We start from the raw sequence: 19,985 nt of genomic DNA on the forward strand, positions 1-19,985 counted from the left end.
GAAAGGATGGAAAGAAAATAAGACTCTTGTTGGGGAAGGAAGGATTGTGAGTTGGATCTAGAAAGCACTGAGGTTGTGGAAGGTCAGATTCTGAGGTAAGATGAGAATAAAGGATAGTAAATAGGTGTAGTGTGTGAGATAATAGAGTTAATCACTCCAGTAATAGAGTTCAGGAAACCATGAAGTGGGCTAAGATCTGGGAGGGGTGTTGTGTAGTATTTATAATAGTATGGAACAACTATTATTTATAATAATATTAGATAAACAATCATATGGCAGAATCTATGAGATCTAGATACCAAGATTAGGGAGTACTGGACCTTCAGTCGTGTGCTAAGGGAACACAGGTGGAGTGAAGGACAGTAAATTAGCAATACATTATGAATGAGAGAACAGGGAAAAGCTGTCATACAATACAATATAACCAGCCAAGCAAAGAAGACTAAACAGAAAGAAGAGAAATACAAAAATATATTCAAATAAAAGATATAAGAATAATGTAATAATAATAATACAAATATGCATTACCTTTCAGGTTCTCTGTAGTAGCAAAGTGAAATTTGTCTCTCTCTCAGCTGTTGGGATGCTCCCTCTTTGGGTCCAACTCTGGTCTTTTCACAGTTCTGGGTTTTTTTTGTCTCATTTGTGGGGTTTTCTTTTTAAAGCAGACTAAGGAAGGTAAAAGAGATAAAATTGGAAAGAAAGGAAGAAGGAATAAAACAAGAAAGAAAGAAAGAGAAGCAAAAGGTATTGAGAGATAAGAATAATAAAAATTAGAAAATAAAAGATTACCTTAAAAAAATCAAACATACAAAAAACAACCCCCCCCCAAAACAACAAAAAACCCCTCTTGCTGGTTTCAAACTGGCCAAACTGGTTCTGTTCTTGCTGGCTGCAGCAGGCTGAAGGGCGGGTTTACAGATGTGGGCTCCAGGTCTCCTGAGGAGTGGTTGCTCACTCCGTTTACTGGTACAGGCTCTGGGTCTCCTGAGGCGCATATGCTCACTCCAGGTCCATGGGTGTGGTCCCTGGGTGTTCCACAAAGCTCTCTCCCCCTGGGTTGTGGGGGCGCAGGCCTGCACACACTTGGCCAGGCTGCCTCTGGTTACATAGGCTCTGGCGCACACTATTCCCAAGGCTATGCATGGGTGCTCACAGCCCCCATGTGTTTGGCACTCAGTCCTTTCTCCCCTGTCTGAAACTTCAAGCAACCAGGTCGCTCCCAGTGCTGCTCAAACCCTGTTTGGCTGGGAGGGAGCAGCTGACCCAGCTCTCTCCCAAGAGCCCTGTGGCCTGCCCAGTGGACCCGGGTCTAGGGCTGTGGCCTCCCTGGTCCCCGCGCTGATCCCTGGGCCCTTATTGTCCTGAAGCACTCTCCTTACCACCTGCTTTTTTAATGTCTGCTACAATTCTTGATCTCCTACCTTCATATATGCTGTGGTACTGTTGACTGTCTGCTCTGCTCCTCCATAGATCGGCCAGGTTTCTCTCCTGTGTGTAGGGGGAAGTAGAATCTACTCCCACTTACCTAGCTGCCATTTTCTCTCTGATTATGTGTCATATTTATGTGTTCTTTGGTTAGTCCCTGCACCTTCATTCATCCAGTCCCCTGTCCTCCCTCCCCTCTGAGAGGTGTCAGTCTGTTCCATGTGTCCATGCCTCTGTTTCTGCTAAGTTCTTCAGTTTATTTTGTTCATTAGATTTCACTTATGAAATCATACAGTATTTGTCTTTCTTTGACTGGATTATTTCACTTAGCATAATAATCTCTAGAACATCCATACCATCACAAAAGGTAAGATTACCTTCTTTTTTAAGGTTGTGTAGTATTCCATTGTGTAAATGTCCCGCAGCTTTTTTATCCAATCATCTATTGATGGGCACATAGACTGTTTCCAGATATTGGCTATTATAAATAATGCTGCAAAGAAGAGAGGGGTGCATGTGTTCTTTCTTTTTTTAACTTTTTTTCAATTACAATTAACATATTTTATTATATTAGCTTCAGGTGAATATCCAAGTGATTAGACATTATATAATTTACTAAGTGATCATCCCAATGAATCTAGTACCCATCTGATACCACAGTTATTAGATTATTGACTATATTCCCTATGCTATACTTTACATCCTCATGACTACTCTATTACTACCAATTCATACTTCTCAATCCCTTCACCTTTTCCACCTATGCCTCCTCCTATCTGGCAACCACCAAAAATGTTCTCTATATCTATGAGTCTATTTCTGTTCTGCTTGTTTACAATGGTTGATAGATAAGTATGTACTGCCATTTTGATCTTTTTTTCCCCTTCTTAAAGAAGATTGTTTAACATTTCATATAATACTGGTTTGGTGGTGATGAACTTCTTCAGCCTTTTTTTTTTTTTTTATGGAAAGCCCTTTATCTGTCCTTTAATTCTAAATGATAGCTTTGCTGGGTAGAATAATCTTGGTTCTAGGTCCTTGCTTCTTATCACTTTGAATATTTATTGCCAATCCCTTCTGGCCTGCAAATTTTCTGTTGAGAAAGCAGCTGACACTCTTATTGGAGCTCCCTTGCAGGTAAGTAACTGCTTTTCTCTTGGTGCTTTAAAATTCTCTTTAACTTTTGGCATTTTAATCATGATGTGTCTTGGTGTGTGCCTCTTTGGGTTCATCTTGTATGGGACTTTCCGTTTCCTGGACTTGTATGTCTATTTCCTTACCAGTTTAGGGAAGTTTTCTGTCATTATTTTTTTCAAATAGATGTTCAATTTCTTGCTCTTTCTCTTCTCCTTCTGACACCCTTATGACATGAATGTTGTTACACTTGAAGTTGTCCTAGAGGCTCCTTACACAATCCTCATTTTTTAGGATTCTTTTTTCTTCTTGCTGTTCTGATTGGGTGGTTTTTGCTTCCTTATATTCCGAATTACTGATTTGATGCTCTGCTTCATCTAATCTGTTGATTCCCTGTAATGTATTCTTCCTTTCTCATTGCTCATTTTTATGCTTTCTAGTTCTACTTTTATGTTTCCTATCTCTTGGTTAAAGTTCTAAGTTCATGTACTCTTCTTCTAAGTTCACTGGGCTTTCAAACTAGTGTTTTGGGATTCTTAATATGTATTCCCAGTAGTGGAGTTTGGTCAGAAGGCAGTTCTATGCAAAATTATTTTTTTAGCAAACTCCATACTGGTTTTCATAGTGGCTGCACCAGTCTACATTCCCACATCCTTGCTAGCACTGTTGACTTATTACCGATAGCCATTCTGACAGGTATGCGGTGATATCTCATTGTGGTTTTAACTTGCATCTCTGATGATCAGTGATGATGAGCATTTCTCATAAGTCTAACAGCCATCTGTATGTCCTCTTAGGAGAAGAGTCTATTCAGGCCCTTTGCCCATTTTTTTGGTTGGATTGTTTGTCTCCCTGGTGTTGAGTTGTATAAGATTTTTTTTTACATATTTTAAAAAGTAACCTCTTATCGGATGTATCACTGATTGATATGCTCTCCCACATTGGCTTCCATTTTCATTTTGTTAATCATTTATTTTGCCATGCAAAAGCTTTTTTGTTTGATGTAGTCCCATTTGTTTACTTTTTCCTTTATTCCCCTGCCCTAGGAGACATATCAGCAAAAACATTGCTATGAGAGATGTCTGAGACTTTACTGTGTATGTTTTCTTCTAGGATTTTTATGATTTTGTGGCTTACATGCATGTCTTTCATCTATTTTGTGTTTATTCTTGTGTATGGTTAAGTTGGTGGTCCAGTACAAAATATTAGCAAACTAAATCAAGGAATACACTAAAAAGAAACCATGGTCAAGTGGGATTTATTCTGTGAATACAAGGTTGGTACAATATTTGCAAGTCAGTAAATGTCGTGCATCACAAACAAAATGAAAGATAAAAATCATGATTATATTGATGCAGAAAGCCATTTGATAAAATTTAGCACCTATTTATGATAAAAACTCTCAGCAAAGTGGGAATAGATGCATCACTCCTCTACACAGTAATGGACATATATACAAACCTACAGCAAACATTATGGGCAACTAAACAATGGGCAACTAAACACATTTCCCTTAAGATCAGGAGCAAGGTAAGGACGTCAGCTTTCACCACTCTGGAAGTCTTAGCCATAATGATCAGACAAAAATAAGAATTAAAATGCATCCAAATTGGATAGAAAGAAGTAAATCTGTCAATGTTTACAGATGACATGAAACTGTACATAGAAAACCCTAAAGCCTCCACACACACACAAAATACTAGATCTAATGCATGAATTTGGCAAAGTAGCAGGAAACAAAATTAATATTAGAAATCAGTTGCATTTTTATATACCAAGAATGAAATATCAGAAAGGGAAACTAAGAAGACAATCCCATTCACTACTGCAGCAAAAACATAATAAAGTACTTAGGAATATATATATATACACATACATACATACATATATGTATGTATATATATTTATATACATATATATGTATGTAAATACATGTATATGTATATACATACATATATATTTTATACACACACATATATATAAAATGAAGGAGGCAAAAGACCTGTACTTCAAAAACTATAGGACATTTAAGAAAGAAATTGAACATACAAGTGGAAGCATATCCCACGTTCATAAATTGGAAGAATTAGCATCATTAAAATGTCCATACTACCCCAAACAATATACAGATTCAATGCAATTCTTGTTAAAATATCAATGACATATTTCACAGATCTAGAACAAATATTCCAAAAATTTATGAAACAAAAAAAGACCCCAATAGCCTCAGCAATCTTGAGAAAGAACAACAAAGCTGGAAGTATCACAATACCTGATATCAAACTATACTACAAGGCCACTGTAATCAAAACAGCCTGGTACTGGAATAAGAATAGGCATAAAGATCAATAAAATAGAACAGAAAGCCAAGAAATAAAAGCATGCCTTTATGGTTAATATTTGACAAAGGAGGCAAGAGCATTCAATGGAATAAAGTCTCTTCAATAAATGGTATTGGGAACATTGGTTGATTCTTTTGTGTGCCCTGACTAGGGATTAAACCCACAACACCTTGGTGTATTGGAACAACATCTTAATCAATTGAGTGACCCAGCCAGGGCTCCATATTCTCTTATATTTAGGTTTTTATGAGGCGTGGAAGATAATTTTGATGTCTAAACACTAGAACAACCTACAGCATATTAATGTTGTAATAATTATCATCTTCTAAAGAAAACTCTAAATGAATATTTGAATGAAAAAATATTTTTTATTATTTAGTTTTCAGATTACAGAAACATCTCAGAAAAACTGTGACACCAGTGTATATATATTTGAGGTATTATCTGTATAATTAGTAACTCTCACAGCAATGGGAAATACTTGTTTTTTTAAAATATGTTGTACATTAACTTTCTGAGTCAAGAATTCCTCATTATTGTAAAATAATTTCAGTTCAGTGCTCTAACAGTTAATGCAAATAGATGTAAACTCCATTCCTAGATAAACTTTTAAAAGGTTGAACACTTATTATGTTAACACAAATGTCAACAAAAACAGTCCAACAGTTGCAGAAGTACAGTAACAAAAATTATAAATACAGTTGTCTCATGAGAGTAGACCATAGTATCATCTGACTTAAAAAGCCTAAGGACATTGTTTATATTTTTTGCACTTTCTGACTCTTCCCTATTAATATAGTGGCAAATTCTGATCACTTACCCTTATTTAATATCCCTATGAACAAATTTGCTGGTACTGGATACTATATTCAAATATATAATCATTATCATCATATGAATTAGATTATTAGTAGTGGAAACTCATCAAAGCTTTTAAAGGCTATAAATGGTTTTATGCAACTTAAAATTCTAATTTTGGAAGAAACTGGCTAATGAATTTTTCCTTCTATTGGTGAACAACCACCATGTACCAGTGTTACTATGAATATATAATTATTGTGTGCAACATGCTTATATTTTATTTAAGAGCCAGAATACTGTACAACATGTATAAAACATCATCAAATATTGTGATGATGCCATTGTGTATGACATTTCAAAAATACTGGCTGGTCACAGTTCATTTTTCTGGACTGAAAATTACTTAAATTTTCTAGAGGCTAACATGATCACAAATTCATTATCTTGACATGTGTGCTGTAATCTTCTTTCGTACAGTTCACTGGCCTTTCTTGTTGCCTTTCCCCAGACGACCCTGCAAGAAAAAAAATGACTTAAGTAGTTACAGCAAAGAGTGAGAAACAGATTCATAGATATGACAAGGACTTTAAAATTTTTTCTCTTTTCTGTGTATAGTTATTAATTATAAGAGTAATAAAAGTGAAATATGTACTGAGAAGGTCTCAAATTAAAAAAACGCAAAACTGATGAATTTTATTTGAAAAAATGTCTAAAGGGGGTAATAACGCTCTTGCTAAGCTTTTCTTCCCTCCCTGTCTCAATCTATTTTGCTTTAGTTTCATACTTATATCAGAAAAACAAAATTTCTAAAATTCTCCTCTTGCAAACCCAATTAAGATTTTTTGGCAGAGAAAGAAATAAAGGAAAGCAAAAACCCAGATAGGCTGGCCTTTTTAAATTGTTGTTCTTCAATTATCTGACAATAGAACTACCTTTTCAAATTATACTCTTTACTGATCATGTTAAGAGTTAACTATAAGATATAATTTAAAACGGGAAGAAAATGGGATAGAATTTAATCTTAAAAAATCATTTGCACTAACAAGGGAACAGTCTACCATGAGGGGAAAAAAATCTCATAAAATAGAGTTGCAGTATTATTATATTTACATGGGAAGTTCATCAAGATCTCATTCAGACTGAGCATTGATCCTTTCAGAACAACTTTAATAACATCAAGCACCCATATCAGAAGATAAGATTAGAGGAGACATTTTAAATGATAGTGTATCACTGCACGTGTTTATATCTCTTACCACTTTAGACAAAATTATACCTTTAATGGAGCTGTTATTGTGGACAAGTCCCTTAAGTGAAGGGTGATTATCCAAAATGAAATTTAAAAACTGGCAGGTGCTTATGTGTTTTTGCTGCCAATAACTCTTAGTTCTGTTTTTTTTTCTTTTCTAGAAGACAGCCAGGACAAACAAGGAAAAGCAAAAATTACATTTTCTGAAGGGACTGTTTCCTAATATTTATTTAGTGTTTATCACAGATAGGGGACTGCATGGTGAAATCCAAAGGGATTGAAAAGCTACAAATTGGGATTTTTCAGTAAAGAAATCAGCTTTCCCCTCTACCGCCTTTGTTTCCTTAATGTGTTACAGTCCTGTACTTTATGGTAATTTTATTTAAAGTAAATCAACTATGTAAAATTGAGAAAGCTAAGTTTCTCAAAGAACTTCAGGATAATTCAACTGTGAAGGTTAGTTTGACAAGAGAAGTAAGATTCATAAAGGACAGTGTGATAGAGCTTTTCACTGTAGGTCTACAGCAATTTTTTGATTCTCCAGTTGGATTCCAAAAGTGGATATCAGAGTGTAAGAGTCACTTTTAAGACAATGGTTCTCAGTTAATGACACCTGGATCTCAGACTTTTACATGTTCTCATAATGGAGAACGTGTAAAACGTGTAAAACGTGTAAAACGTGTTTGGGGAGGATAGCAGGTGAATGGGGAAAAAATGTGTCCAATCAAGAAATAATTACTAGAATTTTATAGCTATATAAAGCTTTTCTTGTTTAAAAATATATGTTTTCCAAAAGGTATTTTTAAGATTTTATGTATTCATTTTAAGAGAAAGAAGAAGGGAGGAAGGAAGAGAGGGAGAGAAACACCAATGTGTGGTTGCCTCCTGCACACCCCCCACTAGGGACCTGGCCTGTACCCTAGGCAGGAATCGAACAGGTGACCCTTTGGCTTGCAGCCCATGCTCAATCCACTGAGCTACACCAGTCAGGGCTTGTTTAAAAATATTTAAAGTATTTTCTTGTACAGAATCTGGTGCAATGCTCATGAAGAATTATAATACTCATCTAAGTAATGAAGAAGCCAAGGAAAACGGATGTCAAATGATTTACATGAGGTTTATAGAAATGGTAAACTATGGAGCTGAGATTTTTTTTTTCCTTAAGTAATTTATTCCAAGGCTTGGTTTTATAGTGATGCAAGCACACACACACCACACAGGGCAGCAAGGCACCTAAGGGATTAACAGCAGAGAACGACCGCCACTCTTCAGGCTGGGATGAGGGAGGAGACAGTGTTATGGATCCCAGGAGTGAGGGCCACCAGGTGGAAGCTGACCAGTGGGAACTGCAGCCGTGGAGAGAGAGAGCCTGGAAAATATATCTGTCTCCCAGAGATATGGAGCAGAGGAGCAGTGGGAAGAGAATGAATCCCAGAGTATAGTCCAATGACCGGCACAGGCCAAAGACCAGAGCAGTTAATGATGGAGGTTTTGGAGAAATACTTCTTGACTTCGAATGCTATCACTTTTTAGTTCAATGATTTTGGGTATATTATATAACATCTCTGGTTCTCCTTTTCCTCATCTACAAAACAGGATATTAAAATACCTTAATTTAGAGGGCTGTGATGGAGAGTAAACAGGGTAACCTATGTGAAGTTAAGTGCTTAGTCCAGACCACACCCTTACTAAATGTTATCCATTAACTATTTCAAAAAACCTGATACAAGCAGAAATTAGGTCCAGGCCGAAAGGCACTAGTGAACAAGACCCAATTTTCAGCATGGCACTTGGGGTATCTGGGATGGGATCATTTTTCAAAGAAACAGGTAAGACAGAGTACCTACTTTCTGGGGAAGGAATTACTCATTAACGTTCTTTCACAGTTTTTATCAAGAATGCCTTTTGGGGGGGGGAATAAAATGGGTTGAGAAAATCTCATCATCACATATATTCTTCAAGTATTAAGAGAAACATTAACTATTCCAACAATGGGAACATTCAAGCAATGGCCACTGGCCATAAAAAAATGAGGAAATATTCCTGCTTCTCTTAAACATTTTTGACACTGGCAAAGTCCACTGGTGTGGGTCCTCACCCTTGTTGGTGTGAGGTCATTCTGACCTCACAAGTGGGAGGCGAAAAAAGTTCTATTTTTAGGCAAGAGGCTTCTGAAGTGAAGAGGCTTCTGAAGTGTTCCTTCACTTTCTTTTTCTTATTAAAAAACATTTTATTTATTATTTTTAGAGAGAGGAGAAGGGAGGAAGAAAGAGGGAAACAATTGGCTGTGCAGTCTGGCACTCAACCCACTGAGCCACACCAGGCAGGGCTGTTCTTTTACTTTCCATGGTGGATCTTGAAGGACGCCTCAGTGAAGTTGGCAATATCAGGACCACTGTTTACAGATGGGGAGAAGGTGTTGGTATTGCTGATACCATAACCGCCCACTACAGACTATGTGAACTGAGATCTTGGTGTCCTGGGCTTAAAACAATGGGTATCTACCTGCTCTGCATTGCCCTATTGTCAAAGTACGTAGTTAAATCAAACATGCAACCCAACTTGGAACACCAGATTCACACACGCTTGGGAATGCTCCTGACTGGCTTTAGGATGAAGGCCAAGTGGCTGGCTGAGAATATCATTCTCTCAGCAAAACTTCTACAGAGGAATTGTGTTAATAGCTATCATTTCTGGAGTATTTACTTAGCACAATGCTAAGTGCCCTTCACATTCTATTTAATAGTCCCAACAACCCAGTGATATGGGTGCTATTATTGTTCTGATTTTACAAATGGAGAATAATGAGCCCCAGAGGGGTTACATTAATACGCTTGGGATCACAAAGCCAGCAGTTACTTCAGGTCTGCCTGACGCGAAGGCCCACAGGTACAGTGCCTCCTTGTCTTATGCCAGGCACAGTGCGAGACCTTGGAGATATAAGTGTATTGCAGTAACTGTAGGACTGTAATTGCTAAAAAGCCATGATTGAATAACACAAGGCTTCCAAATTCTAAGGATCAGCCCAACCTGAAAGAAAAGGAGCACAGACCCTCCATCTTGGGAGGAAGTAGGATGGCCAGGGTTGCCCGTGGAATGGTTGCTCCCTTGAACTCTCCCCACACATGGTCAAAGTATGGAGGGGAAATCAATTCAGGTTAGGGGCTGGAAGCCCAAGAGGAAAGGAAAAGACAAACCCGACATGAATAAATGTTGGAAACTTACTCTGCTAGACTGGAGGGGAAGAGAAAGAAATATCTATGGCCCCAACTTTGTGACTTTAACAACAAAAAGTTTTTTTTCATTTCTATCTTTCAAATCAATTGCAGGTAAATCAAAGCCAATAGGCTTTGTCCTAAAATGCTTAAAAGAGCAGGACAGAAGGAGCAGTATGATGAGGGACTTCATTTTTGATTTTTCTTTGGTATGGGTACGACAAACATTCCAAAGAGCAAAACAAAATTTTCTAGAGCCAATGTGTTTTTTCATGCTGCCATTTTTGTGGTTCAATTATTTTGATTAAAGCTTCACGAAAAACTTCAACGGTTTAAGTTAGCAGGCCACTTACTCTCTCTGTTATGATTATCTTGTATTTTCATGTAATGTCCTAATCTTTACCCTCTAAGTAAATTCTATCTTCCTTAATCACTAAACAAAGCCAGGATTAAGTACAACCTCTTGATTTGGGAAGAGCAAATAACCCAAATAGTTGATTTAAGTAATTACAATTTAAAAAAATTTAGGCCCATAACATAGATGTCACCCACCTGAAGTTCTGAGTGTTCTTTTAGGAGACGGTCATATTCTTTTGAAAGATTCTCTGATTGTATCTTCACTGTCATCAGGTCATTTTGTGCCTTAGAAAGGGCTAGAAAACATTGAATAAAATTTTACAATTTTTATTTTGAAATAATTTCAAATTTACAGAAAATTTGCAAGATAAGTAAAGGACTCCTTCGTACCCTTTGTACAAATTCACCAACTGTTAATTATACAACACATTTGTTATTGTATTCTCTCCACATGCACACAATTATTTTCTTGCACCATTTGAGAATAAATTATAGACATCATGACCCTTTACTCCTTAACACTTCACTGGTGTATTTCCTAAGAACAAAGGTATTCTCTAACAATTGCCATAGGACAGTTATAAAATTTAACATTAATACTTTTTCTAATCTACCATTCATATTCCAATCTTGGCAATTGTCTCAATTACATTCTTTTTATTACTTTTTTTCCACTTCTTGTCCAAGATGCAGTCCTGTATCAAAGACTTGCAGTAAGTGGTCACATCTCTAGTTTCCTTTAAGCTGGAATAGTTCTGCAGTCTTGCCCCGCCCTCCTTGCCCTCATCTTTTGGGACACTGAAATTTTTAAAAATATAAGATGCTTTAAAAGTAACAGAATGTTTTTCACTTTGGTTTTGTCTGAAGTTTCCTCATGACTAGATTCAGCTTATGCATCCCATTTACATACAAATATGAAATAAGTTGTGTGGAATGTCTTTCAAGATCAATGAAAAGAGGCCCATCTGCCTCTCTCTGGTTTTTCCATTTTATAGTTATTTTCCAGTAATTAAGAAGCAGTATGTGGGAATACAATTAAGGCTATGTAAACATCCTGTTCCTTGATAAACTTCCCCCTATATTTAGCACCCACCAATAACTCTTGCCTAAACCAATCTTTATTATGATGGTTGTGAAATGGTGATTTTCCAGCTTTACCAACCCATCCACACTTACCAGCCAGCATTCTAGTATAACAAAGAGCCTTTCTGCCCTGGCCAGGCAGCTCAGTTTGTTGGAGTGTCGCCCTATTGCGCCAGGGTTGCTGGTGATCTCTGGTCGGGGTGCACACAGGGATCAACCAATGAATGCATAAGTAAGTGGAACAAGATCAAGTTTCTCTCCTTTCCTCCCTTACTCCCTCTCTAAAATTCATAAATACAAATTAAAAAAAGAAGAGCCTTCCTTTCTTGCCCATCTATCTATCCATCCAGCTGTCTGTCCATTCATCTATCCATCCATTGATCCATCCATCAGGATGAACTCGGAGGTGCCTGTTTTGTCAGTGATTTATGATTCATTACTATACTTAATTTCCCCCAGATTTGGCCAGTGGAACCTCCTTTAGGCGGGCTCTGACGTCTTTTGATCTAATGTTCCCACCATTTTTTGAGGACTTGGCTTCAGGCACAAAATATTCCAGGCTCATCCTAACCCTTCCCTGCCTAAGCCTCCACTCGGGCAGGCATTATCAAACAGAATTTATCAGAAGGGTCTGCTTTTGAAAAAAAATGAGGGAAGAAAAGTGATTTAATCATTCTTACTAAGGGTTGTGCAACCATATTTTCTTAAGAACAAAGAAAATCACTTTTTTATAGAAAGCTGAAAAATATGAAGGTGTGTAAGTGGCACTTAAAGATTTTACCTCAAGATGATGCACAAAAATGGCTATAAACTAGCCTTTGTTCAACATGAAGCTCCAGTCTAAGCCAGCAGATTAGACAGAAGTTTAAAAATATATACAGAGAGGTTAGGGCAAAAGTACCTTTACAGCTGTTTACATGGAACACAATACCATAATTAACAAACAATAATACAAGAATAAATTCTGTGTTTTGTGTACTTACAACTGTAAATCTACTTTTGTCCCGCCACCCCACCCCGTGTATATATATATATGCTAAACATTTAAGTCAACATGTTATGGAGAAGCTAATGATCAAATGTGTAGAAGGGAAGGGAGTATAAGATGGATTGAAGAAATTCTGGGGATCTGGAACTAGCTATACATACAATTCTGCACATGTAGCCTTTAGAAGTTCTGCATTTGTAAATCTCTTAGGGTATAAGTTGTAGGAAAGAAAGTAGAATTTATAAATTTAAAAGGCACTTTTTTGCACAGTAAATGAAATTATAGGTTCTCTTTATAAACAATCTGGTTGCTTTATCTCTTGAGAAGCCCTCACATGGGCATTTTAAAATATATGTATATTCACTACTAACTAAAGTGCCTTTTGTATCAGTTTCTAAACAATGTTGTCAAGTTGAACTTTCTGTACTGTCCTGCATCTACACTGTCCAATAAATGTGCTACATTTCTGTTGTCCAGCATGGTAGCCACTAGCTCCCTGTGGCTACTGAGTACTTTAAATGTGGCAGGTGCAACTGAAGCACTGAATTTTAAATTTTATTTACTTCTAATTATTTACTTTTAAATTTTGGTTTAAATAGCACAATTTATAATTTCTTCCACCTTACTTCCATAGATCCACAAATCTAAATTAGGTATTAAGGTCTGAAATTTGTTAATTATTTATGTATTTTTATACATGCCCAGGGGCATTTTTCCATTGCATTTGAGAGAGAGAGAGAGTGCCTGAGAGTGAGTGAGAGAGAGAGAGACATTGATCAGTTGCCTCTTGTACCCACCTGAACCTGGGGCTGCATGCCCCTGGACCAGGGATTACAGGTGCCCAGACTGGGGACTGCACAAACCCAGATCAGGACCACCCCTGCAACCCAGGCAAGTGCCCTGACTGCACGTGAACCTTCAACCTTTCGGTTATGGGAGGATGCTCCAGTCAACTGAGCCTCACCGGCCAGGGTTACTTAAAAGTTGAACGTAACAAAATGAATGTGTCATTTGGTAAAGGTATGGGTTAGGAAGGGAAGAGAGATTTATGGTAGTTGTTAGATTTCACTGGAACCAGAGCCACAACACAAAGATTTATATACTTGCTTTCAGTTTGGGTTCTCCAGGACATTTCCTAGAGGACACTTGAAAATATGAAACTAAAAATGTTTAAGAGCCTAGATTTCCAGTATATAAGAAGCAAAGAAGATTCTACAACCTAATAAGATCTGAGTAGCCAATAATGGTGGTTTGAAAAATATGGCTGAGGAGCTTATTAATGAACAGAGGTTGGTCTTAATGTTAAAAATGATTTATACTGTAATGGCAGGTGTGGCTCAGTTGGTTGGAGAATTGCCCTGTGCACCAAAAGGTCATGGGTTCCATTCCTGGTCAGGGAACACACAAAGGTTGTGTGGGTTTGGTTCCCCATCAGGGCACATACAGGAGGCAACCAATCGATGTTTCTCTCTCACATTGATGTTTCTCTTCCACCCTTCCTCTCTGTGTAAAATCAATAAATGTATCTTCAGGTGAGGATTAAAAAATAGTAATAAAAATGATTTATACTTAAATTTCTGACATGAATAAATTACTTAGGAAATTTCATAAACCTTAGACATCATCTCTCATTAAAAGATATCATTTTTCTCATGAATTGTTAGTAGAGGGAATGAGTCAGGTGTCTTATGAATCTGTAAAAGAAGAGAGTTTTAATCACAAATGGATGTTGTATCCTGTCAAATGCTTTTCCTGTATCTATTGATATGACTGTATTTTTATCCCTCATTTTGTTAATTTGATGTATCACATTGATCAATTTGCATATTTTGAACTCTCCTTGTGCTGCTGGAATGAACCCCACTTGATGATAATGTATTATCATTTTAATGTACTATTGTATTTAATGTGCTAGCATCTATTTATGAATAAAACACTCAATAAAATAGGTATAGAAACAAAGTACCTCAATATAAAAAAAGGTCATATGTGATTAACCCTCAGCTAATATCATAGTCAATGGTGAAAAGCTGGAAGCTTTTCCTGTAAGATCAGGAACAAGACAAGGATACCCGCTCTCTCCACCGTTGCCCAACACAGTACTGGGAGTCCTACCCAGAGCAACCAGGCAAGAGAAAGAAATAAAAGGCATGAAGAAGTAAACTTGTCACTTTTTGCAGATGACATGATTCTTTCTTTATACAGAAAACACTAAAGATTCCACCAAAAACCTATTAGAAACAATAAACACATACTGTAAAGTTGCAGGATACAAAAATCAATATAAAAATCCACTGCATTCTTATATCCTAACAATTAAATTTCAGGAAAAAAACCAATTCCTTCTGCAAAAAAATGAAATACCTTGGAATAAACTTAACAAAGGGTGTGAAGAACCTATACAGTGAAAACTGTAAGACATTATTAAAAGGGATAGAAGAAGACACAGAGAAATGGAAAGACATTCTATGTTCATGGATTAGAAGTATCAACGAAGTTAAAATGGCCATATTACACAAAGCAATATACAGATTTAATGCAATCCCCATCAAAATCCCAATGGCATTTTTAAAACACACAGAACAAAATACTATCAGATTTGTATGGAACCACAAAAAACTCCCGAATAGCTGGCACGGCACTGAGAAAAAAGGATGAAGTTGGAGGTATCATGTTCCCTGACCTCAAGTTATACTACAAAGCAACCATAATCAAAACAGCATGGTATTGGCAGAAAAATAGATACACAGATCAATGGATCAGAATTGAGAACCAAGAAATAAACCCACGTGCATGTACATGGGCAAAAGATTTTGATAAAGGAGCCAAAAACATACAGTGAAGAAAGCCTCTTCAATAAATGGTACTAGGGAAATTGAAAAGTCACATACAAAAGAATATAACTAGACTGTGCTTAGTTATCATATACAAAAATTAACTCAAAATAGATCAAAGACCTAAATATAAGACCTGAAGCAATTAATTACATAGAAGAAAATAATAGGTATTAAACTTATGGACCTGGGTCTTAAAGAGGACTTTATGAAGTTTCCCTACGAGGCAAGGGAAGTAAAAACAAAAATAAATGAGTGGTCTATATTAAAATGTTCTGCACAGCAAGAGAAACTGATAACAAAACAAAAAGGTGACCAACTGAAAGGGAAAAGATATTTGCAAACACCTTCAACAACGGGTTAATATCCAAAATATATAAATAACTAATACAACTCAACAACTAAAACACAAACAATCCAATTAAAAAATTGGCAGAGAACCTGAACTGACACTTCTTCCAAGAAGACATAAAAATAGCCAACAGATATATGAAAAAATGCTCAACTTAGCTAGCTATTAGTGAAATGTAAATCAAAACTACAATGAGATATCACCTCACACCTATCAGAATGGCTATTATTAACAGGGTGAGTAATAAATGTTGGAGAGGTTGTGGAGTAAAAGGAACCCTCATTCACTGCTGGCGGGAATGTAAACTGGTACAGCCGTGATGGAAAACAGTATGGAGGTTCCTCAAAAAAATTAAAAATAAAGTTACCATTTAACCCAGTAATCCCTTTTCTGGTTATCTACCCCCCAAACTTGAAAACTTTCATTAGCAAAGCTGTATGTATCCCTTGTGTTCATTGCAGCATTACTCACGGTTGCCAAGACATGGAAATGACAGTGTTCTTCGATGGACACCTATATACAATGGAATCCATCAAAGAACACTTCCGCCATTTCCATGTCTTGGCAACCATGAGTAATGGTTTATGTTTTCTTATCCTTAAGAAAAGAAAAAATACTGCCATTTGCGATATCATAAATGGATCTTGAAAATATCTTGCTAAGTGAAGTCAGACAGAAAAAGTCAAGCAAGAATCATATGATTTCACTTATATGTGGGATATAAAACTGAAAGCAATAAATGAGCAAAGAAGAGAAAAATTCATAGACACAGACAACTGTATCGTGATTACCAGAGGGAAAGGGGGTGGGTAATAATAAAGGGTAAAGGAAGTCAAATATATGGCGACAAAAGGAGATTTATCATTGGGTGATAAACATAATACACAGATGATGTACACTTGAAACCTATGTAATTTTATTAACCAATTGTCACCCCAATAAATTTAATTTTAAAAAAAGTTAGAGAACCACTTATACCAATTATTCAGAAGTTTCTTCTGATTGCTTCTGATATGAAGCTATAAAGAAATAACTATAGACTAATCCTGTTTTCCTGGCACTATTAGCCAAGATATAAACTGTGTTTCTTACTTTGTTTTGTGTCTCAGTGGATATTAGTAAACCTGATGATTACTATCTGACTGAATGTACTCCTGTGAGTGCAGGCTGTTACTGTCCAGGAGCCTTCTGGATTGTTTTCCAGTCCTACTGTTTGTTTTATAAAAATTACAATATTGTTTTGCATGCCTTCTACCTCCGTTTGGGACTTTGTGATTAAGAGATGACATAAACTTGTTATCTAACATTTGAAAATGCTTGTTTTATTTTGAAGCATATTATTTTGGAAACAGCATGTATAGGGAAGATATAATGAGACAAAGAGACTTGAGGTGATCCATCTAACTCACTTTCAGTTTTCTCATGAGCAAATATGAGTTGCTCTCACTAGACAGTGGGTTTATGGAAATGCTGAGATATTTCATGACATTTTGGCCAGATTCAAATAGAAACTAGGTCATGTTTAAGGCACATGCATCATAGTATCCCCAATTAATATTATAGTGACTCACAATAAGGGGAAATGTTTGTTTAAAATGACATGTAAGCAGGCCAAAAATACCTGTGGCTTTCAAAGTGCCAAACTTACGTTTATGGAGCTATTTGCATAGTAGAAGGAGCTGGTGAAACTAGTACACTGTGTAAATAAATGTGCTGTGTCATTATGATTTATACCTGAGACAAAAGACACTGCAAGCTTACCTTCGCCAGGAAATGGAAGTTTTGAAAGGCACTGGTGTGACAGCTAAAGATGGCTATAGTACAAGAGCTGTTAAGGATTGTGCTGGAGGAAACATTTTTAATTTGATGGATTCCCATACACCTAGTATTCTTGGCTCTTTCCCTTCAGCTTATTTGCTTCTATTTTTGAGAACTTATGAGTGTTATATACTAGAGTTGCTCAGTACTTAATCCTCTCATGTACTATTCCTTTACCAGTGACTCATTACTGGACAGTTAGTCTACAGTAATTTGTCCAAGAGGCGTGGAAAGTAGACTCACAAACTCCTGTTAAGTAAGGTTTTAATTTTATTTTTGTACATGCCTATATTATCAGGCACATATAGATGATGTCTGATTCAGTCATCATTTCAGTCATCTTTTAACCTCACATCTATACTTCCTTACATCTCGACAACCCATCTACTCCATGCCACCTGTCACCACTGTCCTCACCTGTAGTTCAGATTACTGAAGAGGATTCCTCACCTAGTTTCTTGGCTACTATAATTCATTGCCACAGTACTGTCAAAGTAATTGCTCCTCTGCCAAAAATCTCTCCCAGAGTGCCCCCAGAATGTTAACATAAACATGGCATGAAGCCCTTCATGATGGATTTTAGGCTTATTGCTGAACTCAGCACTGCCTCCACTTTATTTTATGCTCCAGTCACACTGAGCTCTTTGTAGTACTTTGAAAGTGCCATACTCCTTCAGTTACATGCTTTTCATTTTGTAAAAACATCCTTGCCCATCTCCCTTAACCTCCTGTTTTTCTTATTCTCCTCCATTTAGTCTGGCTAATTAAGATTCACCCTTCAAAATGTTAACAAATTGTCTTTGATCTCTGCTGTTGGCTTCTACTTCATCTTGAGCTTACCTTCCCCCCACCCCTCACCTGAGAAAATGCTTATTGATTTTTTAGAGGAAGAGGAAGGGAGGAAGAGGAAGGGACAGGGAAGGGGGAGAGGGAGAGACCAGGAGAAGAGGGGAGGAGAGAAAGAGAAATCAATGTGAGAAACATTAATCAGTTGCCTCTCACATGTGCTCTGACTGGGGATCAAACCCAAAACCTAGGTATGTGCCCTGAATGGAAATAGAACCCTCAGCTTTTTGGTGTATAGGACGAAACTCCAACCAAGTTCCAACCACCTGAGCTACCCAGCTGGGAGAGCTTATGTTTATTATGGCACTTATCATGCTGAAGTATAGCTATGTCCTCACTAGACTATGGACTACTCAAGAAACAGCTGTGTCTTGTCTGTTTTGAGCACCCAGCACAATGCCCAGCACATGGAAGGTGCTTAAAAATGTTCCTTAAAGGAAGGAGAGAATGGATAAACGAGAAGTCTAAGCTTTAAGCACCTAAAAAATCCACTTGTGTAAAACCAGTTCATTTCCTGAAAATAAAAATAAAAATAAATACCAGGTAAACAATGACGTGTCACTTTAGTTACATGATAAGAATCTTGGTTCCAATGAAAAACAGTTATATCTTTAATTTAAAAAAAACCAAAATATTCAGGATAGCTGGGCAATCACAAAGCAAACACAGCTTTCTTGAGATATTTTGATAAAAATATAATCATGTTATAAATATCTCATGCTATTTCAGAACTAAAAACAAGAAACCAAACAAATAGTATCACAGAACCCAGTTCAATTAAAATAGAAAACACAAAACACTCATTTTAGAAATGGGTGAGGGTATATGAAAGATAAGTCTACAGCATCTTATAGTGTCGGAAATTAGGAAAGCACTCAAAAATTTTTTTTTAAAAATCTATAATAATGGAGATATGTCAAAGGGACACAGGATCCAACTGAAAGAGTCCAACCAGTCAAAGCTGGAACAACTTGAGCAAAAAAAAAAAATTAAATTATAACTCAGAGTAAAAAATGAATACCCCCGAGTCCATACTGATATACATAAATGAATAAATTTGGGAGAAGAGACAAATCCATGAAGAATACTTCCAAATACTTTCTGTAGGTATTCCAGACTCAGGAGGAACAGAACTCCTCACTTCTTAGGTATGGGCTGTGAATGGTGACCTCCTTCCAAGGAGGGAAGGGTTTAAATAATGTTATGTTAGAGAAACCTGAAAAACACTACCTCAACCAGGTCAACATCAACAATAATAAGTCATGTTGCTACGTGCTCCTGATGTTATGTGATGAAAATGGTACTTCACCTTTGTGCCTTTCCTCTCAAATCCATAACCCAGTCTAACCAAGAAAAACATCAGATAAATTCCAACAGAGAAACATTTTACAAAATATCCAACCAGGTCCTGGCTGTTGTAGCTCTGTGGGTTGGGCATCCTCCCTCAAACTTAAAGGTCACAGGTTTGATTCCTGGGTTGATGGCCAGGCCCCCAGTTGGGGTGTGCGAGAGGCCACCCATTGATGGTTCTCTCGCAT

At 36.9% G+C, this 19,985-nt stretch overlaps 1 protein-coding gene across 3 annotated transcripts in view; it reads right to left on the reverse strand.

The window, feature by feature from the left end:
- Positions 1-3,804: 3,804 nt before the first annotated feature.
- LOC119053041 (B-cell receptor-associated protein 29) overlaps positions 3,805-19,985 on the reverse strand; it is a 52,469-nt gene continuing 36,288 nt past the window's right edge. For all 3 annotated transcript variants that reach the window (XM_053673189.1, XM_053673190.1, XM_037150474.2), the window contains exons 7-8: positions 10,722-10,822; positions 3,805-6,219 (exon numbers count right to left, since the gene is read on the reverse strand). In XM_053673189.1, coding sequence (XP_053529164.1) covers positions 6,184-6,219; positions 10,722-10,822 — 137 coding nt within the window. In that variant the 3' untranslated portion in view covers positions 3,805-6,183. The remainder of the gene's footprint in view (positions 6,220-10,721; positions 10,823-19,985) is intronic.

The sequence above is a fragment of the Artibeus jamaicensis genome, unplaced genomic scaffold (assembly GCF_021234435.1).
Source record: "Artibeus jamaicensis isolate MK-2021 breed Jamaican fruit bat unplaced genomic scaffold, CSHL_Jam_final contig_834, whole genome shotgun sequence".
Lineage (NCBI taxonomy): Eukaryota > Metazoa > Chordata > Mammalia > Chiroptera > Phyllostomidae > Artibeus > Artibeus jamaicensis.